The 27,830-nt window shown below is 39.1% G+C and overlaps 1 protein-coding gene across 1 annotated transcript in view; it reads left to right on the top strand.

Annotated features, from left to right (window-relative positions):
• Window positions 1-425: 425 nt before the first annotated feature.
• LOC118564819 (glycine-rich protein DOT1-like) overlaps window positions 426-27,830 on the top strand; it is a 35,807-nt gene continuing 8,402 nt past the window's right edge. Inside the window, exon 1 of the mRNA XM_036144025.1 lies at window positions 426-868. Coding sequence (XP_035999918.1) covers window positions 690-868 — 179 coding nt within the window. The 5' untranslated portion in view covers window positions 426-689. The remainder of the gene's footprint in view (window positions 869-27,830) is intronic.

The raw sequence follows: 27,830 nt of genomic DNA, 5'->3' as shown, positions 1-27,830 counted from the left end.
CGGTGCAGTTGACGCCTCTGCGCGTTCACGTCACTCCTCGTGTCCTTCTCTGGGAAAAGACTCACAAGAACGCGCAGCAAAAATAAAAAAAATAAAAAGAAATCGCGTCCTCGATAGTAGTATCCCAATTCCCAGAGTTTATTTTGACAAGGGCCTGCGTGGCATGTTAATAGTTGCATTTTTTGGTGTTTTGCCGAACTTGTACTTGTTAGGGACGTACAGTTCGCAACAGTTTCTAATTAAATAGTTCAAAGGATTTGGAGTATACTTGATGATCACCAATTATCTTAATTAATCTCCAGTGAACTACTTCTCGGATTTCGCCGAACGAATCTATCTTTTTTTAAAATTATTATTCTAGTAGGATTTACTCAGATGTGATCTCGCCGTTTCTCGCCTTCGTGCCGCCGTGGCCGTGCCGCACGCTCCCGTGTCTTCGTCAGTGGGAGCCCGGTGCTGAAGCTGACGAGAATGAGGATGCGGACGACGATGGCGGTGATGGAGGAGCAGCGCTGAGTTTAGTCGCTGTTTTCTCTTCCCCCTTTTTTCCTATTGACATTTTCCCCCCATTCCTTTAATTTAGAGATTAGAGCGTCATAAAAAAATAAAAGAAAAGAAAACCCGACGCTGCCTGTTTGCCCCAGCCTGCCTTTCTTCTCCTCCCTCCCATCTCCTGAGCTCGGACCGAGATGGGGAACGAAGCGAGCATGGAGGGCGGCGGGGAGCCAGGAGCCGCCGGGATGATGGGGTCGGTTATGCCCGGTGGACCCGGAACAGGAGCGGGGCCAGGGCAGCATATGAAGCCGGTCAACGGGGCAGCTGCCGGGGGAGGAATGGGAGTGGGAGGCCCTGGCATGGGGATGGCAAGGTAAGAGCAGCGGGGTTGGCGTTGCTTAGTGTGGTTGGAGAGCAGGGTGGCTCAGTGTGTAACATTTTCTCCAACACGTTGATGTTCGATGGAAAACAAGCGAACTCGCGTAATTTGATTCATATTTTACAGCCATGGGATTAACGGGATGTTACGTAGACGCTCGCTCTTGCAGGGGACAAGATTTAGAAAAAGAGAGAATGCTGCGTTATTACCGGGAGAGGACTGAAATGAAGTACCAGAGCGCTGTCCGCTGTGCTGAAACGCTACTAGCGGCACTTCTGAGTCACAATTGTTTATTTCAGCACGCCTTTTTTCCCCTCTACAGAATGGGGTTAATTCCGCATGTGATGCTGGCTTACAACCACCATGTTGGTTAGCAGAGAGCCTGCACGGGTGCTGGTTTGGTTACAGATTGAAATGATTTGATTCCGCGCTGTCATGTGCTGCTATAATAGTATTTCCTCCCTCCTTGGCTCGGCGGTCTGATTTGGCGTAGTGCGTTGCGCTGGCAGTTATCTCTAAAGGGTGGCATTATAAATGCTTATTTTTATGGGTCATTTAAAAAGCTTGATTGTTTAACCATGTCATTAATTAAAGTGACAGGGGCTCCATTTCTTATGTTGGAGATGGGATGCAGCTGCATGCTCGAAGCGCCTCTATACCCTCACGTGTTTCCGCATGGATGAGAGGTTTAGTATGAATGTGTGTGTGTGTGTGTGTGTGTGTGTGTGTGTGTATTCAAGGGCTTTTTTTTGGTTATGTAGGCATAGCTTTGATGTGCAGAGTTGGTACCATATAGAAATGAAAATCTTCATTGACTTAGAATGATATAAAGTCAGACACAAGAGATGATGGATAACCATATACCATACCATACCGTTTTGTAATCTGCTGCACTATGGTATTGTGAACCATGTGTACCATTTTAAAACCAAGCCTCCAGGCTGATCACAGAATCTTAGCAATCCATTATTTGATGTGCACATTTGTGGGACATCTTGATGTGTTACATGTTTATTGTTCAGTCAGTACAACTAGAATGTGTAATGACTTAGAAAACTGCATGCCAATATTTCACTTATCCCTGGTGCAAATTGCATAGTCAACATCTGAATTAGGCTATAAATGGGCCATAAAAAAACAGTTTCAGGCCAAAGCATTAGAGGCTGTGGAACATAAACCATATGTCATGCAACGCTTAGTCTTTCAGTCTCTTGCTCCCACCTACAGCTAAAGGTTATATTGCACCCTATACACCCGTCAGCTACAACATCATTTTCAACTGGCCTCAAACGTAGTAAAGTATGTGGTTTTCTGGTGAGCAAACACCACCTAAAACTAAACTGAATGTGCAAATGTGAGCTCAAACATAAGCTCTAACATATATTTTAAAATATTATAATTATTTTGTAAGACCTGGGAATTGAGAGTAGGGGGCTCAGGGGATCTTAGCCTCTTTTTTTTCAACAGATCCTAATCGATTCTTTCTGATGCAAATATTCATCGAACTACTTAGACTACACTTTAAGATAATGCTAACCAGTACTTGGGACGTCAACTGCTGTCTTGTGTGATGTGGGAATTGGTAAGGTAGATCACCTGTGTGCTCTGGGTGCACAAATTTATAATGTTTCATTACATTGAATGATAATAAGTTTTCCTCAGGCATAATATCATATACAATTTAAAGTGTAAACTAATACTTAATGCAGCGGTTTAAACAAATACTCCCCACTCCATGTGTACCTTAAATATAAATAGTGACAAAATTTGCAAAAGTCTGTATTTGTGATGAATTATTTCAGAAGAACCTTTGATGTAGAATTGCAAATAAACTTGGATGTAAAATGTCATGAGTGACTTCAATTGACACATTCAGAAAACCCAGGGATGTTTCTCCAAGGGATTACACCTGAAAGAAAACAAACACATTTAACATGCTTTTGCACAAATGCCGTAATACTGGAATATCCTTCTCCCATTCCTCATTCATATGTGTTTGCAGACAAGCTGTACAGAGACCCAATCAGGTTGGAGTTCTGCAGGAATCTTGCAGAAATGAGGCTGCAACTGGTCTACAAGCACCAGTGTCAGTGTGTGCAAATTGTCTATAGGACACATAGGTTTGATTCATTTGCCTATAGGAAGGGATGACAGAGATGTTGGTGCCTTTCCATCATTATATAACACAGGCTTTTGCACAGCAGAAGACAGCATCAGCTATCTGCCGATAAACTACAACCGAACTGTACATGCACCAATATGTTACTGGTGCATTGTTTTAGTTAAGAGGATTCACAATAATGCTGTCCTCATCTCTGTTGTGTTTTTCTTTTTTTTTCTATTACCTGGCACCCTTATTTCAAACTCATTCTAAATAAAAAAAGATGATTGTTTTTGTAGCATGCTGCTTTTCACATTAACTATTCATACCAGCATAATGAGAGGCCATGTGAACAGATTAAATCACGTGCAGAGCGTGTTTTCTCACCACCCGCCCATCTCTCTCTCTCTCTCTCTCTGGTTCTCACAAACGCTCTGCCTCCCTCCTCTGAGCGGCTCTGCCTCACTGCCTGCTCACATCAATCCTTCTCACTCCCCCTTTCTTCTGCAGAAGTACATGCATTGGTTCTCTCATTTTCCTCTGTGTCTTTTTCATTTTGTGTGTCACTCTCTGTGTAATTTGCTCAATTGCACTCTTTGAATGCATAGTCTTACATCCTTCCACAAGTTTTTTGAAGACGTCTGTCTTTTTTTGTCCACCCTTGCTGTCTTCTGAACTTCTTGATCTTGATTTTCATTTCATTTGTCCCCAGGTAATTTGTTATACCAATCAGGAGTCATTATGTGCCCTTTATGTGGTGATAATATGCACAGATTGACAGTGTTGGAACCAAGCATGACCAGTTTTATTATTAGTGTTTACACGTCTCATTAAAATAGGTAAGATAGCAGAATGTTTAAGTATTAATGTTATTTTTCCACACTGAGAGTCTTGGGGAAGTTCACCCATTTTAAAATAATAAATAGGTTATTTTTGCTGAGAAGTTTTTAAGTCGATATTTGTTCTAGATTTTGTACAATGACGATAATGACACAGCACCATGCCTTGCAAAAGTAGTCACAACCCTTTACCATTGTCATGTCTTGTCACATTACAATCACAAACTTTAACTTATTAGAGTTTTATGTGATTGACCAACACAAGCTAGTATGTCATTTTGAATTAGAATGACATGCTTTTTTTCTCAATGTTTTAGAAATAATCAGAAAAGTGCGGTTTTTATATGCATTCAGATCCACTTTCCGTTGCAGTTATAGCTGTAAGTTTTTAGTGGTATGTCTACTGGTGTTGTACATATAGAAATGGAAACGTTTGCCCATTTTGTGTTCGTAAAACAACTCAAGCTCCGTCAGATGGGAAGGAGAGCATCTGCGAACACATATGTTCAACTATTTCCACAAATAGTTCTGATCATTCCATTTTTTTTAAAGAGCTTCTTTATGCTCCAGACCTAACAGTGGCTCTGTGACCAGTCCTACAGTGCTGAGAAAAGAAATTATCTCAATAAAATCCCCAAATTTAGGAAAAAAAAAAAAAAAAAAAAAGCAATAGTGTGGTCAGTGTTGCCAGATTAACCCAGTTAGGCTTATTTTGAGCACATTGAGTTGGAAAAAATAGCTTATGGGCAGATTGGAAAAACCTGGATTTTTCACAACATTTGGCAGGTTTTTTTTTTTTTTTTTTTTTAGAAAGAATGAATAACAATAAGAATAAGAATGAATGTGGCTAAAAACTTCCACATTTTAATAAAATGCCACATTTTAATAAAATGCCACATCCTTGCACTCATTTCATTAGTTAATTTATTTTGAAATGTGTAGCATCTGTCGAACCTGACATCATCAATGAATAGTCTCTGGTTAATCAAGTGTCACTATAAAACTGTATTGGTTAAGCCAAATGGGGTTGAGTTCTACTTATCTACTTAAAAATGTTTCATGACCGTATGCAATAGAGAAATGCTATTGATCTATACTCCGTGAGAGAAAGGAATTTTTTTTATTAAAGCTAGGGTCGACAATTTTTCCGGAAGTTCCCCCAAGTCCCTTTTTACATAATTGAGCATGCACAAGGTCATCTTGCCATGCTCTTCCACTCTTCAAGGGGATAGCGTGAAAAAAATTTCTGAAATCCACTCTGCTCTTATTTCTTCCTCTTCTTCTCATAAACATGGTTTGCTTCTTGTGACTCTCAGCCATGTTTAAAGTATAAGGTGAGAGCAGCGGAGCTACAATGAACCGCTAACACCAAAGCTAACTGCTAACCTAGCCACTAAGCTAACCGGATACATATAAACACTAGAAGTACGCATGCGCAGCCACTAAGCGGAAACTGACGAGGAACGTGCATGCACATTGCCTTTACGTGCAGTGCTTTAAGTGGGCCGGTATGGACCAGTACGCAGTACTAGCACTTCAGAATGTTATCCCGTCAGCGTACCAGGACTTTTTTCTATGATGGTGATGTTTACGTGGTTCCAAAAAGGCTCAAAGATGACCTGAACTGGAGCAGAGTTGAACGCTAACTCTGAACAGTCCTTATATACACAAGAAAACGGAGGTCAGACTCAGCTGGCATTAATGCATCCGGCAGGGAACCTACACAAATGGCTCACTAAGATCAGGGGTGGTGCTAGCCATTTAGGGGCCCTGAGCACAAATGCTGTGTCCTGTCCCCCATGTGGAAAATGAACAATAATACAGGATTTGTCAGTGTGTTTCTCTATATTTCCAACATACAGTATATTAATGATTTGAAAACAGTTGTAACAAATATTTATTTCTAAAATAACTTCTCAATATTACTGTTTTAAAAACAGTTGCAATAGGTAACGTGGATAAAGTAAAAACCTGTAAAAATACATTAAACAAATTTTTTATCAACAATGGTGCATATATACTTCCACACAAGATAACTCTGTTTTACCTATCAAGGAGGAAAATGAAGAAAGACAATAGATTTTAAGTGGGATTAAAACAAGGAAACAAATACAGTACAATGAATGAAATGCAGCATGGGGAGTGTAATACAGAACTAGGACTCATTCTATAAAGAGCTCTTAGAATAAGAATTATTTTTGGTCCTGTTTTGTTTGACGACGGTCCCTAAACACATCATAAATGTCTGACAGAGGACACTGAACAATGTGGTCACGACAACTTTTGTTTTCCTGAAGAAAATTCATTAGGAGGAGCCAATTAAGACCAAAGAGCCTCAAAGTCTGCAGAACTTTTGCTAATTATTTTACCTTAATAGACTTTAACGTTTCTGTTCAGAGTAAATCATTTTTGGATGAAGGCAGATCTAACAGGCTGAACATGAGGTAAATTTTTATTTCTTTGTTACCTTTGCATTTACAATTTTTCATGTTTTTCATTTGTTCAAAGAGGTTTACTGTTACTTTAGTGAAAAACCGCATTTGAAATAAGCAAGTGCTCCAGTGTTCACATAAGTGCTTACGTTTCAACAGAAATTAATGGCACTGCTTCCTGCTCCGTTGTTACTTCTGGTATTTGTTTGGAAATAAGTCTGAATGTCCACAAACCTGACTCTCACCAGATGCATGTAGTTCCGCTGAGCTCCACACGGCGTCAACACATCCATCTGGAATCGCTGTCATTGGGAGGGATTTCAGTACCACAGAAAATAGACGAGCCAATCAGGATCGTCCATTTTATACGATGTGATGTATCAGAGAAGTGACTGTTTTGATTCAGACAACAATGGCAGCTCGAAGCAGTGTTGTCCAATCTACCGAATATTAATTCTATATTATATATAGAATTAATATTCATATTAAGAACGCCAGAGAACGGCTTTGAAGGCTTTTGTTGGTGGAAACGATGTGTTCGCCCTTCTCCAGACTGGGTTTGGCAAGAGCTTGCAGCACGTCAGTAAAGATGACAGACAAGTGGTTTATCCAATCATATGTAAGGATTTTTGATAAGGCCCCTCTTTCTGAAATACATCTCCAAAGGAGCAATCCCAGATGTATATTTGGAGCCGTGTGGCGGAACTACATCTATCTGGTGAGAGTCAGGTTAAATATCCACGCCGCACCAGCCACAGTGACCACAGCCATCCAGCTAAAATGTATGACTCAGTGACCTGCCCCTCCCTAGCTGTAATTGGCTGCCATGGATGTCATTGATTTAATTGGTTGAATCGCATGATAGACAAATCGAGATAGTAATAACAGAAAGTTGACCACTCTGAGGTAAAAAACACAGAGTCCTGTCCAGGGTGGGCACGGCGACTCATTGCCCACCCACGCCACCGGGGCTGCATCAACGCTGACCAGCTTCCCTGTCCCGGCTGAAGAATAGCACGGCATGACACAACCACCACCATGTTTAACCATGGTGGTGGTTGACCAGTCCTACACACCATGTGTATGGTTTGTTTTTCTACAAACTTAGCATTTTGCATGTGGCGCAGAATGTTAAATTCATGTACCGACAACTTATGTGTCTGGTTCCTTCTGTTTCACAGTTGTGCTCTACTTTGTGTTTGTCTCTCACATGGAATCCCAAAAAAATAGAAAATAAGTTTGTGCTTTAAATGTGATCAAAGGTGTAAAGTTCCAGCGCTAGGAATACTTTCGAAGGGCACCATATGTTTAGAGTTGTTTACACATCAAGACGTTTGTTTGTTCCATGTTGTTTCTGAGGTTTTTGGGACTATTTCTTTAAGAACAACAGTGATATGTATCTTCCAAGAGATAGTAGGGCATCTTTCTTGTTTTTCCCAGTCCAGTTATCTTACTCAAGGCAGCCCTACATGTACCACTCTCTCTTCTCATAAAAATCTTGCCCTCTTTCTTTTTCTCTTCCTCCCTGCCCTCTTTTCAAACACTGACTAGCAGCCAACAAAGGGCTTTGTTTGAGCAATGGGATACACGCACCCTACTGTAAAGGACGGGTTTGTAAAGATAAGAACAGGGCGAGAGGACAGGGCAAAGCAGGGCGAGAGATGAATGGGGTGGAAGGGCCGAGGGAAGGAGTGAAAGGAAGATGGTGGAAACGGATGAAGTGGTACTGGATGTACAGCGGGATAAAACCCAGAGCGATACAAGTAGGAGAGGGAGTCTGTTAGGATAATATTACATCAAAAGGTAAAATGATCTCTTTTTTTCGTTTCATCGGGGATCGTGTGGAGCTGGGGATCTTAAAATATATCAAGCAACATCAGATTTGAAAGCCGTTTAAAAATATCTTCCTGCATATTGGCTTGATTTTAATTTGAAATGGTGAAAGATCTCCATCTAAGAGACTAGAAGAGTAAACAAACTTTTTTACAATAGGTATTTCTGTACCTGGGTAAAACGCACCTGTAGAAATTGTTTCAGGTCATCTCATTTAAGGACAACTTAAACCTTTACACGAGCTGCAACGTTTAACTGTGAATGACATTTGTTTCCTGTGCATGTGTTTTTATTAAATTAGACTGTGTTTAGTTCAGTCTGAATGTGGCTACAGCGTATTGAAAGAGTTGTGAGGATTTTATCTAAATGTAGACCAATTTGGATATTTTTGGATTGTTGTTTGTCTTGAGATTACTTTCTTTTGCTATATAATTCAAAGGGAACTTAATTTATTTTAATATCCCCGTATACTAGCTTATGGCTAAAAAAAGATTTCTCTGGGATTTATAACAAGAGATTGGCTTTGGTTATATATATATATATATATATATATATATATATATATATATATATATATATATATATATATATATATATATATATATTTCCTGACAGGTAGAAGAAAGGTTTTAAGGGTTAATAGGAAAATATTTCATGAAAATGGGAATTTTTATGTGTTAAAGAAATTAGCAGGACTCTGTATATATAAGCAGCACAATTAACAAATGTGAAATGTTATTACTTTCTTCAAAATATACTTTTTGATAACCCAAGTCGTGTAAAGTAGGCTAAGAAAAGTGAAATGACCTGTATTGATGAGAAGGCCTTCAGAAGCAGTCGAGCCCCAAACAATCCACTGAGAGCGGACATGGCGCACACAGAGGAATAACACTGGGTAGCTGTTTCCTGCAGAGCGGCAAGCTGCAATTATGGCAGCAGTCAAGGCCTTTCATGCTTTTCGATTAAAACAGAGTGAATGAAAAATAAAATCTGGCTTTCAATCTGTTGGCCATGAGAGAAAGTTCCAGTTTTGGGTTTCGGTTCTGAAACAGAGAAAAGATTCTGTGGGAAGAGGACGCGGTGGTACATGTAGACCATAACTGATTTTATAACAGTTCAACAATATGGCATCGGTAAATATACGAGGTGACGCGTAGAGTCAATGAAATGGAGATGAAGGGTGAGCTTTCCAGACGGTAACGAGGAGTGAGCGCCCGCTGCAAAGACATGAAGAGAGACTGAGAGATAGAAAGAAACAATCTACAGCCCATATGGTGCAGTCAACTCTCTTGCTCTGGAATCATGAGTTTCTCACTTACTGGCTTAACTTTCATGCAAGCTAATCGTCTCATGCAGAACTGAAAAAAGTTGGTGTGTGAGAACATGACTGCCTTTGTAGGTGGGATTTCTTAACTGTTTTGTGCAGCTGTGACTCACTTGTCCATCAGTGTGCGAATAAAAGACCAATACAGGAAACAAAGTGTCTTTTCTCTTCTGTGCGTTGTTGACGTGCCTCCCACTCCGGACCAATTTTCACTTTCCAAGGGAGAAGATGGGTGAGAGCCTTTCCCTGGTGAAGATTCGGCGTCTACCGCTTGCAAAGCAGCGACATCCTGTCACATTGATATTCACTGGGAATCAACTGTAATTTCCATCGGGGTGATGATATCTGCCGGCATTTCTGCTCAGAACGACAGGATTTTTTATTTTTGTTTTTTTTGTGCATCAGCAGAAGAACAAACGCCATGATTCAGCTCCTAAAGTGCTGAATTGACGGATCACAGGCTGTCCCTCCTGCCCTCTGTTGCTGGGTTAAAAACTTAAATGATTTCATGCTAAATACATGTAGACCACTATTTCACCGGGATGTTCCAATGAATGTGCAGCCAAGCTTTTTGGAAGAACTTCCTGCATTTTGTGGGGCACGGATGTAACGTGGAGCCACAATAGAATAAGTCCTAATAACGTAAAATTCAAAACTTTATAGCAGGTTAACAAGCTTGATTCAGAGAAAAGCACCGCTTTAGAAAAAATAGTTAAAAATGTCACATGGTATTTAACATTGATAGTTATTCTATTTTACATGAATAACCTCTGCCATACCATGAATTCCCTTAGCATGACGTTTTTTTTTTCCAATGCTACATTGAAATGTTTGCTTCATATGTTGCCAACGGTTTGGGTTATTAGAGTAGCTGCCATCTGCTGATTCTGGGAACACAAAGCATCTCTGAGTGAAACCTGCCAGTACACTATATGCAAGATTTTGGATAAAGAAGCAAAAATGCTCTCTAAAATGGAAAAGTTTGATTGGGTTAAATTAAACTGAGCTTTGTATCGTGGGGGAAATAGTACTGCTTACCCAGGGTCCATCACAGGAAGGGATCTGGAAAAATCCTGGAAATGCAAGTGTTTTTTTCTGCTGCATGTAAAAAGAAATTCAAATCTATTAATGCGATAATGAAATTCACGCTGGCTAAATGGAGTGATTGAAAAACTAAATTTTGTGACAGAATGATGGGTGCCGTCTGAGGCTCCTTTAAGAATATAATAGAAATAAGTTTTATTGTCCCTCAGTGGAGACATTCGTGAAAAAGGAGGTGCAAAATGCTTCGTGTTTTTCCCAGAGATAGGGAAATGAGGGTACCAAAAAAGAAAAGAGAAGAAAGTTGACTTTTTTAAGAGATGGATGAGCACAACTGAGCTAGCGCGACGTGAGCTGATATCAGCAACAGTTCTCGCAGAGTGAAGGCAGGATGGTGGAGATTTATTTTTAGATTTTGAAGACAGATTAATCTCATAAATCTGTTGGCATCAAATTTACCACCAATCAGTTGACACAGAGATGTCGCAAACCTGATGATAAAAACAGTTTAATTTCTATGGATATTCTTCCCCTTCCCAGAGATCAATTGTGACACATTTACTATAAATTGTGCAGTGAGACTGAATACAACTGAGCCCAAGAGCTATTAACACCAAAAGATCTACCATTTCCTTTAGAGATGGCTGAATCAAACAATAACGGGGAGACATTTCTGGCTTTAAGGACATAGTTAAGTCTAATTATATCAGATTTAATGCCTTATAAAACTATTGGGGCTCAAAAGGTCTTGCCTTATAATTATTACTTTATTAGATAATTTGTTGCAACTTTAAAAAAAGCCACAGACAATTAGTTTCTTGAATTAAGTTCACAGTAAGTCAGAAGGTAAATATGAAATACGGCTTTTGTACCTGTGGAAAACGTCTAGTAAATGGTTTATTGCATTGCAATTAAAAAAAAAATACACAATCAAATCCAATAAATTAGGATATTGGCTCCTTTTCAAAATAACCTTCCAGCAGGTATTTATTAAGCCCACATTTCTGAATTAAAAAAGTTTTTATTGGTCTCATGTAACATAGTTTATTACATCATTTATAATATTGAATATCATGTTTTCATTAGCTTTAAGTAGAAAATATTAACAGATTGAACCGTTTGAAAACATAAGCATGTAACTAATCTATATAATGTGTTAATTAGTGAATAGAGTTACTGAAATAAAGGAATTTTGCAATAATATTCAAATTTACTGAACATGAGTGTATATTTAACCTCTAAGGGTGGCCAGGCCACAACATGAAGGGGATCCATCATTGTCAGAGCTTAAACAGCCACAACACACTGATACTGTACAATGATTTATTCACAAGATGTTGGGTGCAGCTGTAAAGTGAACATATGTCAAAGACAACAAATAAAAGGAAACTATCTGAAATATCAATTAACTTACCTGTTCAAAACAAATTAACCAAATGACAATATCTCACCTCCCTGACGAAGATAACCAGGAGAAAACGAGGACCAAAACAAAAGGCAGTCCACCTCTACAAACTCCTTGACCTCACATCTAACATTTTAGGCGTTCAGCTGGAGGGTTCACAGGTAAAGGCATGACTGGCCGGGAGGAGCAGAGGATGAATGACAGGTCGTCTGCGGCAGGAATCGTGTCTCGGTCCACCAAACACAGAGAGGCACCTGCGCACTGGAATTTACACATTTCAAGAAAACCGCACATTATGACAGCAGCCTCAACAGCACCGCTGCAAGGGTCACGTCAGTTTTAGCAAAGCCTAATGCTATGGACCCCACGGTCCTTAGTTTCAGACACGGCAGCAGCAGAATGTCACGTTCAGCTGGATGTAGACAGCTAGGTTGTTCAATTTGCACTCAAACATCTGCAGCCGATTGAGCTGAAAGATCTTAGCAACACTCAAATGGAGTAGTTTGTGATTGTATGTTGGACTTCAAGCAGTTTAAGCTATTAGTGTATTTATTTTGCTTTTATGGGAGCTGTATTCCTTGTAGCAGAGACGGAGAGATAGAGGACGATGAAAGTGAAGAAAAAAAACGGGGGAAAGTTTCTAGCAGATTGGACAGGAAGACTGTAAGGGGCTGAGCTATGCTGATCATTAGATGTTTGCTCAGTATAAATTAGAGTCTGACACCACATTATTATCTCTGGCTCATATCAAGAGAAAAATCTGCATCTGAGATTTTGTTCAAGTGAGCATTAGGGGCCACAAAGAGGGTTTATTCACGAGGCCCTGATATCTGTGCTGCATTCCTGCTCTGATGTGATCTCTTCAAAGTTGTTCACTCATTTTTAATCCAATTCCTGACAATTTCCAGAAAAAATGTGTGTTATTTACGCACTATTTCTTAAAAACGTGACATTAAGGTACTCTGCAGTTGCTGTGTACAGCTTTTTAGGGCCTTTAACACTATGTTTTGTTTCCCAATGGTCTGCTTTCTTCTTAAGCAAACTGCACAATACGCTGCGGTGGTTAGGCGGACGGAGTGAACCATAAATCAGGGGGGAAATTGCAAAGGCTCAAAGAAAAACTTTCAGACCTTCAGAAAACCTGACGATCTAATGCTCAAAACCCCTTCTCACTAAATTGTCTATCACCTAAGTGCAAAAGGAAAGTCATTTCTCACGTCATTATGTCAGAAAAAAGGTTATTTTGATTTTATTTGACAATGGGTGTGTGCCAAAACAAGAGCAAGAGTCTGTTTCTGAAAAGGCTTGAAGGTGTTCAATCAAAAAACGGAGGATGTTGTGTTTTCTCCCCGATCATTATCAGGAGGCCACACAGCCGCCAAATACTAACCGTCTTCGGGTGCCTGCACCTGGAGATAAGATGGCAATAACTACAGCATTACATCCAGAGACAGTATTAGTTTTCAGCAAATAGATGCTGTCTCGTGGTTTCTAAGTGAAACCCAGTTATGGGCGTGACAGATACGATCCGGCTACCTGAACCAGGCTAATGAGTGGAATATGTGGAGCGACAGAGAAGATACTTTCGTATAACCGGATATCGTCTGTTCACTACTTTCTTTGAATTAAGAAAAGTGAGCTTTTTTTTTTACTCATGGTAATGGCTGTTGTAACTTTAGCACTTCAAATTATGTGCAAATAATTTGAAGTTTCCAAATTTCTGTTTCCAAGCAATTTCATTTTACAGGTCTCTTTGCTGCCACATTATAAGAAGTGTGGATTGATAAAAATAAATAAAAAAGAGAAAAAAAATACTGCTGTTTTTGGGAGTCTACATAGTAAAACTGCAATATTTCATTAGAAGCACTTAGAGGAGTAAAATCTGAGGTCCAATGATGTAAAGTGGTAATAATTGAGTGACTACATTTATTTTAAGTATGAAAAGAAAACTTTCAGTGTTACTGAGGTCACTGATTTATGTTTGAACTGCAATTGATTGATTGATTGATTATAAAGTGCTTGAAAACATCCAAATTAGGAGATCAAAGTGTAAAACAATAAAAAGTAAATACACAACAATATCACAAAGGTCCAAAGGAAGCTGGCTCCAGAGTGCGGGTGCTGCCGCTGAAATGGCCCGATCATCCCGGCGCTTAAGCCTAGTCCCTGGAACATCCAATAGAAACTGACTGGAGGACCTCAAGGACCTGCCCCTCACCAAAACACTTAAAAGTCCTGTAAAATAAGGAGGCGAATGCCCGTCAAGAGATTTAAAAACTAATAGTCTAAAATCAATCCTAAAACGAACAGGAAGCCAACGTAAAGAAACTAAAACTGGGTTGATGTGTGATGTTGGTTAAAAGACGGCGGCTGCATTCTGGACAAGCTGAAGGCAATTTTGTCTCGACCGGGAGACACCGACACAGAGGGCATTATAATAGTCGAGCTTGGAGCTAATAAAAGCATGAATGGCCTCCCCCAGGTCAGGACGATTTAAAAAAGGCTTAACTACGGCTAAAAGACGCAGCTGAAAAAAGCGTGTCCTGACCACAGAGTCAATGTGATTTTTAAACGTCAAATCCTTGTCAAATAGTGTATTATCTCAACATTTTGAACCCTGTTTTTTTAACTAAAAGCCAACGAACTGACATCTGTGGTGGTATGGCAAATACAAACTAAATACAACATATTCTGCCTTTTGCTCGGTTAAAAAACAAAATGTCTGGCCTAGTCTCTGTTTGACAGCAGTAATGCAATCCAGCCGCGCATGGAGAGCTGTAGGTATACACATGACAGCTGACACTAGGTGAACACCCCCTGTATTTTATTCACCCCCAGGCTGAAACGTGGTGCAGCACTGGAGCATCAGTGCACAAATTCTCCATTAAAGAGGTTTTCTGGTTTTTAATCTATTTCTTAGAGTGCTGTGTCTCCTTCTAAGGCTCAGCAGGGACTTGCAACAGTTTGGCCTGACCTGAAGAGCAGAGAGCCTTCATGCCTTAACCCGGTCAGCCAGCATTACAAGTCTGCACAGAAATGTCAGGTTAGGGCATTCATGTACAGCCATATTAGTCTCAGGTCTATTACAAAGTCAAATAAGGCTTTCAAGGGCTAAATGTTTCATCTAGTGTTTAAAGTGGCTTGTTCTGCTGTGCCGTGCAAAAATCTATAACATCCCCCTCACCCTCTTGTCACAACCATAAATCTAGAATGTGATTTACTGAGATTTTATGAGGTAGCTAGACCAACACAAAGTAGTGCATGATTGTGAAAGGGAAGGAAAATAGTTTTTGTGACAATCTGAAAAGTGTGGTGAACATCTGTATTCAGCCCATTTTACTCTGGGCTCTAGTGCAGATGTGAAAATTGAACCAAAACGTACCTTTTTGCCTGTGCTGTTTGGGCCATTTCCCTCAGACTTCTGATACATTACAGGTTAATGCTCAAAGGTGACACAATCACGCTGGATTAAAGTGTGAAAAAAAAGTATTCATCAATTTTTTTATATTAGAGTGTTAAAAGTTTAAATTGCAGTACACTGAAGCTAAGAAAACTTTATGCACTGTTTACACAAAATAGCTTTTTTACTTTTGAAGAAGTATTGAAGTGGTTAAACAGACGGCCACTACTAATAGTAGTTATTTTCATGAACACATTTTATCAAATTATGTAATTATTACATTTCTATCATCGACCCATGGTGAGAATTCTGGCTGAAAGACAAAATACCCAGTACCACTCTGCAAGACTTAAAAAACCCTGAGTGCTGTTCAATTATTGTATCGATTTATTCCCATTTGAGGAGCCCAGTTAACAAACTCTTTAATATTTTACCTCTGTGTCATTTTTCTAGCATCAGCAAAGATGCTAATAAATATGAATTATTGATTCATATACATTGCTCTGGTAAAGCATTCATATCATTTCAAACATTTCCTTATCTTACAACTGAAAACTTTAGTGTTTTACTGGAAAAATTCAAGATCGAACAATGCAGAGTATCAACTTTCATATGTTTTTACAGATTAAATAGGAAACATTTAGAAATTGACAAATGAAAGATAAGGAGCTACAGATACTTTTAATAGAACAACTTATGGAATGGTTTAGAAAAATAAAATACTGTTCCCTCTTGCTGAACAAGCATTTAGTGTTATTGACCAGTATGTATGTCACAATCCACCAATCCACATTACTATATTGATAAAATGATTAATGATCCAATTACAACAAATACCAATTAAAACATTGATCCATATTGTCATAATAGATAAGCTTTTATTTTGAAATTCACAAGATGATCCATTATTATTATTATTTTTCTGTTTATAAATACAGAAATTCTGTTATTGATTTTAAGCCCTGATGCCTGTTAGAGATTAGAAATTAAATGGTCCAATCATATCAGTTTTTTTGTGAGTTGATATAAATGTAAATAATAGTGTCAGATGGGCAGATGTGTGAATTGAATTCAATGGAAATCGTATCATAACACACTTCGTGATATCGGCAAACATCGTATCGCCATCCAAAGAAGTTGATATAAATCGTATCACGATAAAGCTGCCGGTTTACAAATACAAACTGAACAGCTTTCAACATTTAACAGTTCTACCGCTGAATGAACATATTAAATTCAAACCCTTTGCACTCAGTATAAGAGGGTAAACTGAACATAAAGTCTGTAAACTAAAATATCAGAGTTCCTTAAATTATTCTGTTTAGTTCTTTGGGATCAGTTTTGGACCTTTGTGTTGTGTACTGTTCTTCTGTCTCTTACTTCAGTCAAATGGTCAAAATGGTCAGGTTGAGAATGTGGGGCTTTAGCAATCCTTCCATCGTGCTGAGTTTCTTGATTAAGAAGAAGTTTGATCATTGCTCAAGACGAATGGCCAACTTTGCTCTCCCCCTCAGGAAAATAAGGTGATGGGCTCTCGGTTGGCTCGCCATCTCCCTGGTCAGGAACAATTCAAAGTTCCTATAGGTTTCTAGGACTTCCAAATAACCTAGCCTGCATAAAAGAGATATATTACTATCATCCCAAATTCTAACGCTTTACGGCCATAAGATTAGTCTTTGAAACGTACCGCTGTAGCACAACGGTAACAATATGAATTAACATTCTGTCTCTCACAGTACAGCATTTTTGCTTAAGCATTTACTTTTTTAGTAATAGAGAAATAAATGTTTACTACGCTGAATAAGAAAAACAGTTTTTACCCAATGTGATTCTTAATTTTCATTTAAACCAACATTAAACATTCTCATCATTTTCTATTTGCATATGAGCAAGATAAGCAAATAGGATGTTGACGGCCTTGACAGCCGCTTCTTGAAGCAGTTGCTCACTTTGTTGCTCCTGGTCTAACTCATTAACTTCAGTCTCACTTGTGCATGTCCACAGGCGTGGAAACAAGCAAAACTAGCTCCTTTGCCCAAAAACTGCCTTTCTCCGGCTCAAACAGTCGTCCCATTAGTATCCTACGAGTATTAGCTAAAATAATAAAATCTATTGTCTGTCACAGAAAATCACATTACCATACATTGCCATTTTCATTTTAAGATCTGCAGATCTTGACTTTTTTTTATTGCAACATCATTTTATGCAACGCTATTTTTCATTTATACTGTTGTTTATTTTTCAGTTTGTTTCATTCAGCTGAGAATACAGTTCCTGAGGCTTTTTTTGGTGCGTTTGCCCGTGAACATGATGCTGTACTCTGCCACTTTCCCGCTTCTGCACCTGCGAGGGCTGTTTCTCATTATGTTGTCACCCCCTGACAGCAAATGTGTTGCTGCTGTGGCTGCGTTTGGTGTACGTGGACGCTCGCACGCTCTCAGGGCCTTTAGGTTGTATCGCCACTGATGTTATCCTCATCATACTGCAAAGTCTGACAAATTAATGCCTTTTCTTTCTCAGTAAGCTTGAAACTGTTCTCTCTGTTTCTTTTTTAGAGCACAGAAGTGATTTTTTTGTTCCGTCCTTCAGTCTTTAGTTACGTTTGGTCGCAGATGGAGGGTAGAAAAAAGGATGCAGAGAGAAAAAAAATGTCAGGATTCCAGAATACTGTAAGATCGTCATAAAAATGGTTGTGTGTAAGTTTTGGGAACACATCCGAATTCTCCTATTTAAACTTGAAACGTATTGTGTTTTTACCCTGACAATGCCAAATATGCAGTTTCCTCTGAATGGTACAGCTTCATTTTCATCACAGTTTGGGTTCCTGGAGTCATTTGGACTCAGCAGGGGGGTTTTGCACTGAGAGACACTCTCACATGGAGTGTTACTGTCATCAGCATGAAATAAGGTAAAAATGGGATTTTTGAATGTAGGTCACTTTGGATGATGCGTTGAAAGGTCTGCAAGCAGTTTTTCAGCTGCCTCAGAAGAGCTGTGGCTTCTTTTTTATACCGACTCAGTACATTTCCCATATAAAAGCCAAAAATAGTCCTTTTAACCCATAAATAAACAAAATGACTTTAAATTCATCTCTGAAATAATGCACATTTTTGAGCCCTCAGAAACCTCTGTAGATGACACTGATTAAAAAGGGGCCAATAAAACAGCTGACTCCGATTTTAAACATGTTTTGTCAAGGTTTATTTCTTCATCTATTGTTAAGATTTGAGATAAAATCTGAATTTAAACATGGGAAAGCAAGCAGGTAAATTAATAAGATACCAGGATTTTGTTTTTAACAGACATGAAGTGGTGGAGAATGCCAACAAAATCTAGTCATAGTTTAGAAGTAAATGTATTAATGACATGGAAACTTTATTATCCAGAGTTATTTATTTTCTTTATCTTTAAAGTGAAATTGGGAACATGACATATTGGTGTTAGCTTGTAAATTAGCCTGCAGTAGACTGGTTATTTTACTGTCAAACAGTAATTCTCAAAGATTGTACCCAATTCTTGCTTCATAGTCTTTCTACACAATTTCCCTCTTAAAATTCTTTTAAAACTTTTTTCTCATTAAATTAATTTTGTTTTTCACCTTTTGGGGATGTATGACGATTTAGGTAATATCCATTATCTATATTTGTGTGTCTTTTCTTCCCCCCTCAAGAGCCACTATACACGGACCAATCCTACACTTGGGCTACTAGCATCTTACATACAGTGGTGGTCCCCCATTCCCAACCTTTGCCATCAGTCACCTGCATATAATCACCCAAAGAGCAAAAAATGTATTAGTAGCAGAAACGATGGACAGTAGTGACTTAATAATTTCAAGTTAATGCTGTTTTAAAACTAGGGTTCCTGAGCCATCTGGAAAAGCATGGGACTTTTGTTAACCATCTATGGATAAATATGACAAAGGAAAACTGAGTTTGAAATGATATGTTTCAGATTCCTTGATTTATTCCTCATTCAAATAATTTAAAAGATAATGACGAAAAAGAAGAAAAAAATGATTTTAAATAGAAATGTCCTTTTGCATGAATTATGGCATCAATGCGACGTGGCATGGAGATGTTTAGCCTGTGGTTCTGCTGAGGTGTTCAGAAAGCCCAGATTGCTTTGATATCTTCCTTCAGGTCCCCTACCTTGTTGGGTCTGGTGTCTCTCACCTTCTTCCTCTAGACAACAGTCCATAGATTCTCTGTGGGGTTCAGGTCAGGGGAGTTTGCAGGCCAATCAAGAACATTAACACCACGTCACTGAACCAACTTGTGGTACCTTTAGAAGTGTGGTCATGTACCAAGTCTTGCAGGAAAATAAAACCAGCATCTCCATACATCTTGACAACAGACGGAACCATGAAGTGCTCTAGAAGGTTACTGGTGGATAGCTGCATTGACTGTAGACTTCAGAAAACACAGTGGACCGACACAAGCAGATGACGTGGCGCCCCAAACTATCACCTACAGGAAACTTCACACCGGACTTCAACCAATGTGGACTCTGTGCCTCTCCACTCTTCCTCCAGACTCTGGGACCTTGATTTCAAAAGGAATGCAAAATTCACTTTCATCTGAAAACAGGACTTTGGACCATTAAGCAACAGCCCAGGTCCTTTCCTCCTTAGCCCAGGCTATGTGAGGAATATTTTGATACCAAGTGTTACTGAGGCATACATTTAAATTGAAAAGTGGCCAATGTATTAAAGGAGCAATAAGCTAAATTTCACCACTCAGTGGCTGTTGAGCGCTGTCTGTTGACCAAAACAAGATGTGTGCCAAGCCACGCCTCTCTCTTTCTCTCCAAAACCTCACCATCAGTTATCAGTTTCAATTTTAAATTTTTTTGACAAAAAAGAATGCCCTGAATGTACGTGAAGATCACGGTGGGCAGCTCACGAGCCCGCCGGGCTGCATTAAACAACGCTGGGCTAGCTGGGCTACCGGCTACTTGCCTCTCAGATCAGTGACTCCTGGCCCATTGCTGGTCAAACTCCAACAATTAACCCACATGCAACAATTGTAGCATCATAGCAAGGCCAATGTTAATCCTTGTTTTGTCTCTCTCCTTGTCCACAAAACTCTTTTTAAGTTCTTTCCATCTAAAGATAATGAAATTATGCTTATTGCTCCTTTAATTGGGCTGGTGGTTTAAAATTTGTTGAGGTCTATTAAATTTACATAAATCGGCTGAACTTTTGCAGCTCTTTTCTATTCATACCAGCCAGTCAAAGAGCTTTTACAGTGGAGCAGTATTCAACCAACATTCACTTATGCACACACATCCATCCACCAATAAGCAGAGCAGTAGGCAACTTGGAATTAAATTGTGGGCATCGAACCGACAACTTTCTGACTGCAGGAAGACTGCTTATCCCACTGAGCAAAAATGGTCAATGTAGCACTTATCTAGATAATGCATCAAACATGACGGCTGGTTTAAATTAAGAGCAAGGTGTCATCCTCTCAAGGCCCAGTGCTTGTTAAGAAGACGCTGTCTGAGTGAACGGAGCAACGTGTTGCTCTGGATTATTCTGCCCCTTCTCCACAGCAGCATTTAGCTCGCAGCAAAATGAGCAACACTACTTCACTTTGATTACGACTCCTCCGTGTTTAGAAAGGTCTCCTGCAGCAGCCCGCCTGCCTGTTCCCAATTCTGTCCTGCATGACACTTAATGAGCAGCATGAAGGGAGGAGAGAAGGAGTGTTAGAGTGGGAGGTAAATCCAGCAGAACGTATATTGTGTCGTGGCCGTGCCAAGGGCAGGCTGCATATCCTCACTGTCACATGGCAACCTCATAAAAACCTTCTTGCTTCCATTGTTTTTGTGCTTTGGGCCCTCAAGCATCTGCAATCAAAATCCTATGAAACCATGTTTCAGACAAACATCAACCTAAATGGAATGGACGCTTACAACACAACACACAACTTTTATAAATTTAATCTTGGAAAATGTTTGATAATGAGTACAGTTCTTAGATTGCAGGATGATGAGAACATTTTCCAATTATCCAACTCATAAATATTATAGTTTATGGCACCCACCTTAATTTACTTTGATTACTTCCATCCACTCTAGTATTCTGTAATAATCAAAAATGTAAATACATTCATATACAACAAACTAGGGCCGGACGATAATTCAACAAGAATATATATTGATTGATACATGTGTGGTGCAATTGAAAAAAAAAGGTTGATAAAAAGTTTAATAGAAAAACAGTTTTCTTTCCTTTTGTATTATAGCCTATCATGTAGGTTAATACTTGTCATTATATCTTCCCAACCAATCACAAGAAAGCTCTGCCACCAAGCTCCGCCCCCTTTGAAGAGTTCAGAGAGCGTGTGTTCTTTTTTTAAAAAACTTGCAGTTTTTGTAAAAAGTAGTTTGAAAAAAGAGTTGAGTTTGAATTCAGTGTCTGTGTGTTCATTATCTAAAAATATGCCATTAAGCAACAGCATAAAATGGCCGGGGCTGCACTTACAATATATATTTCGAACTTCTTGATAATTATCAATATCAATCAATATGATTTTGACTTTATTAATGTGCTTTTTTTCTATATATTTCAGCCCTACAACAAACTATTATGTCTTGAAAATTTCAAATACATAAACTGCTTAACGATAATAAAAAATTAGCTACCAATGTCCGTCGGATCTGAGAAACATGTTGATGAGCAGAGTCTGATGCAAAGATTGAGATATTGAGTTTGGTGCATTCGGTGTGTTTTAAGCTCTGAATACATGTGAACAATCTAAATTAAGTTTTCGACACAGAGCTCATTAAGCTGTGGGGGAAATTCTTGTTTATAGCAGAATTAGGATCTGATCTGAAAGGCTTTTCTTCTGTTTCAGCTGCTCTCTGAATAAGCATTAGACAGTTCACAGAAGTTGTTCATTGCGACGTCATCAGGCTCAGATCCACAGTTAGAGAAAGCACTCAGCAAAACTTATGTTTGTGGTACATCACATAACCAAGGCTGAAACTGGGGGTGGATGTAGTCGGCCATGAGGTTTTCATTTGGGCATGTGACTGCGATCGTGATGCGGCGTAGGAGTGAACGGTGTTTAACTGAAGCAAGGAAGCTTTGTCACATGTGTGCTCGTTTTTTTGTAAGGGTTGGGACACACACATCTGTAAATATAGGTTATTAGCAATCAATCAATCAATCAATCAATCAATCAATCAATCAATCAATCAATCATCTAAATTGGCCCAACGAACAGAGAATAATCCAACTAAATCACAAGGTAAAGATAATAAATAAAAGTAAGCAAATATTAAAGGGCAATTCACTAAATAAATAACTAAAGAAGACATGATCCAAAAATTAAACTCAAAACACAAACACACAATGATCTTGACGGCAAGAATTTTTACATGAAAAATAAACGAAGAGGTTTAATGAGTGTCCCATACTTGTCCTGCAGAGTGGACGTTGTTTTAATAGGCTGTGGATATGTAATGAAAATGTCTAGAAATTAAAAGGATGATATCCATCCTTCATGGTTGTAAGCTGCAGTTTTTATACCAACAGCTACTTGTTACAGGCATTATTAAAAAAAGTGTCATTTGTAGGGTTTTACAAACGATGGATCTACTTTTTAACAGTTTTGCAAATGACTATGTTTAATCTCCCGTGTCCAAAAACCACACATCACAGATTGCAATATTTATTTAGCAACAATAAAGCAAAAATTGAAAACCCAAGCACAGGAGTGTGAAAGCCCAATGATGGCAGGTCAATCAGTCTTCACAGCCATCAGCATGCCCTTGGAGAACCACAGGATCCGCTAAGTAGGAAATTCAGCCATTTAAATCAGATGTGTTGGAGCTGGACACAGTATCTAGATGAAAAGTCTGCAACCTCAAGGTAGGGTGTAAACTTTTAGACACTTGCTGTATGTGAAGATAACACGGTGAACTCAAACTGTTTCTGGGCTCTTTCATCTCTTTGTGTCTGTAGTCAAGTAAGCTCTGTGTGTTTTTTTTAGAATGGCTGTACAAAAACATGACTGTGAATCTTTAACAGCAAATAAAATGTTACATTTTCCTGCACTGAATGAGTAAATTAAGTTTTTGAAGGCTCTTATCAGATGTTTCAGTTTGATTCGTAGTTGTTTTAAGGTACCTGCTGTAAATGCGCTCATTCAGATAAATTCGAGATGATTATTTTGGAGATCGTCTTTTGTGTTTCAGTGTTCTGCTTTGACCTCATCTCATATTGCGAGAACTAAAGCAGTTGTTTTTGGACATGTTTCGATGGCGTTTGATAGTCTGCTGAGGTATTAGATCAAAACTTCAAAGACCTTTTTTCTTAACACCTCATGATATTTAAAAGGAGAAGTCTGGTCAAAATCAGAATTCAAACTGCTGAAAATACTTTATATATAAAATTATTATATACTGTTCAATAAATTATTAATTTAATTAAGAGTAATTTTCATTTGAAGGTCCTTTTATGGGGGCCGCCATCTTGGTGAAGAACAGTACTGCCTCCTCCCCGTTTGTGACGTCACTGAGCGGGATCGGCTGTAGAGCAAGTCCCAATACCCTATCTGTCGCCTTGTAAATAAATATCCGTTTTCATGCCAAAATATTTTTTTTAACCCCTTAAACAAAGATAGACATGGCATTAAGCATTTAAATTTAAATTAATACTAATTTTACATTTTAGAGACATAAAAAGACAACAGATAAACATTAAAGTACGGTTTATGGGTTGGGTTCTGCAATGTTAGAAGATGAGTATAAAACTCATCGTTAGAACCAATCTGTACTCAAAATGGTGATCTGCACCGCCTTATCTACTTTCAGCAGTCATCATCAGTTATTGCAACCGTGAACTGCAGAAAATACGGTCAGATCGGCTCATTCTGAGTTTACTCTGCTCCTGCTGTCACGATGAGCTGCAGTGCGTTATGAGGCGGAGGGATATTTTGGTGTCACTTAGACACCAAACAATCGACTTTAGATGGCAAATCCTCTCTCTTCAAGTAGGTATTCCAACAAAAGAACCCGGTGGATCATGAATGGGAAAAGTGAAAAAAACTAATGTTTTTTTCCACTTTTACCTGATGTATTGTTACATCCAACAGCCGTGCACGTGGGCATTGTTGCTTCAACAATAGCTCTCGCGAATTTCCATGGTGAAGTCCTCTGGAAATCAGAAATAATTGTTGCTGATCACAGCTGTGTACAACAGCTCCTATTGATTTAGCTGGTAAAGCGCAGTGCCTCACCGCACAATGATGTCACAGGATGTGATGTCAGGCGGCCATTACTGCCCATATTTGGGCAGTAATTGCCGCCCCCATACACAGTGATCCAGACGACAATTTATGCTTTTATTTTCTTATTGATTAACGCTAAATTCATTAAATAACCACAAACATATTTGTTGTAGTTATAGCTAATGAGCCACTGATTTTTCCTTGTTGACCGGACTTCCCCTTTAATCGAGTAAACCTGCGGTCGGCCACATTTCAAACCAGACTGAGTCAACATGTGACCTCTGAGGGGGGAAAAGAATAAATAAAATGTGCAAACCGTTCAAACTGCAATGTTCACGTATTAAGACCTATTTTCCATGATGGATCATAATTAGCTAATTTTGCTGCTTAAATTCACACACTGGTGCGCCAACTACACAAGAGAAACCAGTAAAAAGAAGAAGACGCTTTCCAGAAAAAGACGCTGAGGCCAAATCATATAAAAGATGTGCGCCTCAGAGCGGCAACAGCTTGTTTTTCCTCGTTTGGAGCAATTTACGTCAGTAAATAAAAATTGTTGCTATTCAGGTGTTCTCTATTTATAACCTTCTACCCCATTTACTGGCCATTTGGAGCCTGAGAAGCACAAATTAATCCTTTTATTACACACACAGCATGAAATAGCGTGCTGCTGTGGCTGCTGCTGGTGGAGCAAAAAGGACTGCTGGTTGAGGGAAATTATATTGGAAAGCAAGAAGGGAGTGGGATGCAGTCATACGAACCAACTTCCTGAACTTCAAAAATGTATAATATTAGGGGCTTAAAATTTAGCACCAAATTAAATTGTGCTAGTGGGTTTTTTCCTTGCAAAATAAATAAACTGCGGTGACTGCTGCTAACTAATTGCTATTTTCTTATTAGTAATGTGTCATTTGTGTCTTTTAATTGTCCAAATTATTCTTCTTTAACCCTTTAAGACACAAACCAAACTTTTGTAGAATATGCATAAATACCTTTTCAATTTTTTTCTATTGTTCCACCTAAATGTATTTTGATTTACAAAGTTTAGTCAAATTTAGTCATGTGACCATAATTCAGCTTGAGCTTTTCCCTTGTATGTTCAATCAAACCACTGGTATTTTCTCACAAATTTTCCTGTTTGCGTGATGGACTTATTTTTCTCTTACGGTTTGCTTATTTGCTCTCGGCACAATGCTGGCCTTGTCTTAGTTGGGCCTGTTAGTCGTTTTAATGAGAGTAATTATGAAGCGAGTCTTATTTACGGCTAAACAAGCTGCTCTGTAAACAAAGATCATTGCGACGGAGAGGGAGGACAAAAGATAAATGAGGGTGAAAGAAAAGAACACAACAGATTCTATGTTCGGCGACGATGTAGTGAGTATAAAAAGTGAAAATCCATTATTGCTGCGTTGTTGGAATTGATTGTGATTGTATAATGAGCAGAAAAAGCCAGAAGGGAGGAAAACATGATCAATTATCGTGTGTGTGTGTGTGTGTGTGTGTCTTTACAAATGCAGGAATATTTGAATATATGAGGAGGCAGATTAGCAGATTGAATCGCCTAAAACCCTCCTTCTCTCACCTCAGCTCTACTGCATCTCTTAGAGTTTGCTTTTTAATCTATGCTGAACCAGCCATCATTTGGCAATTCTTACCTGTTTTTATTCCGGACACAACAAAAAGAGAAATGGTACGTCGTTAGTCAGCCTCGCTAGCCAGACTGTTGTCCAGTTAACCAGCAGGCTCTCCGGTTGAAGCACTTCCTTTTTTTTAATCGGACACTTCACTTGTAATGTTGCTACTTAACCCCTACAGAGCTGCAGTTCCCCTCCTCATGTGTAAGCGAGCCAGCAAGTTAATAACTCGGTGGGATGCTCATTCAGCTGGCTGGTCAGTTACTCGATACGCTGAATAATTTGTCTCCAAACAACCACCTTCAGACTGGGCAAGAACCTCTTTGTAGGCTTGTTAACTAGCAGGTTTATTGGGTTATATTCATTCAGTCAAATGATTTCTCTCAGAGTGAGCGCTATTGATTCAATCTTAGAGATCCAATTTGTGCTCCAGTTCCCTCTTTTTCTTTTCTTCTTTTTTTTTTTTTTTGCATGCGTTACTTACAGTCGCTCTGCGGTTGTGTGTCCTGTGTGTACAGACCATGTTTGCTCATTTATGAGCCCCTACCTGGAAGAGGGACAGCCACCTGTGTAAGTGTGTTTAGTTGAGACGAGCTCTCAGCCCCAGCAGTGCTCTGACTACTGAAACACGGTGAGATTGTTTTATAAGCGGGGGCATCCATGTTTGTGTTGCTGTCGTTTTACCACACGTGTTCCTGAAAAAAAAGAAGCATCTCAAAGTTCTTTATGATTTCTCTCCGTTTTGCAACAGCGGTTCATCCGTTTTGTGCAGGATTTATGCACATTTTATTGGAACTCGGGCACTTTTAGTCTCAGTGGCCATTTCTGTTTGAATACTGTAAAGATAAACTGGTTTAAAATATACAGGATGGACAAGAAAATGTCCAGGCTTTTCTGTGAGTAAACAAGCTAGTGTGGAAATAATTTTAAAAAAGTGCGTTGTGAGCTATCTTATCCTGGCCATTGGATGTGTGAATTTTCACTGATAGGTCTGAAACGGGCTCCGTTATATGACTGATGTTCACAGATGCTGAGCGGGCAACTCTTCCTAATAGTCCTTAACAATGTCAAAAAGAGGAAGAAGGTTGAACGCTAGGCTGAAGATGGGAAGAAAGAAACAATGCACAAGTCTACACAAATAGTTCAACCTTTGTGCAGACTTGAGTTAAATTGGATTATACAGTTTTGTGAAAGGACTGTTGACCGACATGTTGATCAGCCACTGGGTGCAGAAAAGCACACTTGATGTTCAGCAGGAAAACTACAACTGATGATTCCCTCACAGTGATTACTTTTTAGAACTAAAGTAAAGTTGCTACACATTTCCCAGAAAGGTGCACCTTTAACAAACTTTACAGAAATTTCACTGATCCAGACTTGATGTTTTCCAGCTTTTTAGTAGAGAGGAGAAGAGAGGGTCCTGGCCAGGATTTTGGCTTATTGATTATATTGAGCTTTGACTCTGTTGGCTTCTTCAGCCCATGACCTTCAGAATATACCGACTGCAGCGATTCGCTAGCAGCCAGAATGAAAGTCAGCTCCCCTAAGTCAGAGAAGCAAAGGTGAACTTCTGGATTCTGGGTCTGTATCTGGTTCAAGGGTTTCTTGGTGTCTTGTTCATGAGGGACTGCAGTATGAAACAACAAGGTGGATTTGCTGTGCCGGTCAGTTGTGGTGAAAAAAGAGTTGAGCCAAAATGGGTGGC

Source organism: Fundulus heteroclitus, chromosome 1 (genome assembly GCF_011125445.2).
Source record: "Fundulus heteroclitus isolate FHET01 chromosome 1, MU-UCD_Fhet_4.1, whole genome shotgun sequence".
Lineage (NCBI taxonomy): Eukaryota > Metazoa > Chordata > Actinopteri > Cyprinodontiformes > Fundulidae > Fundulus > Fundulus heteroclitus.
The sequence above is the reverse complement of the archived record's forward strand: the minus strand, read 5'-3'. Positions and strand labels throughout refer to the sequence as shown.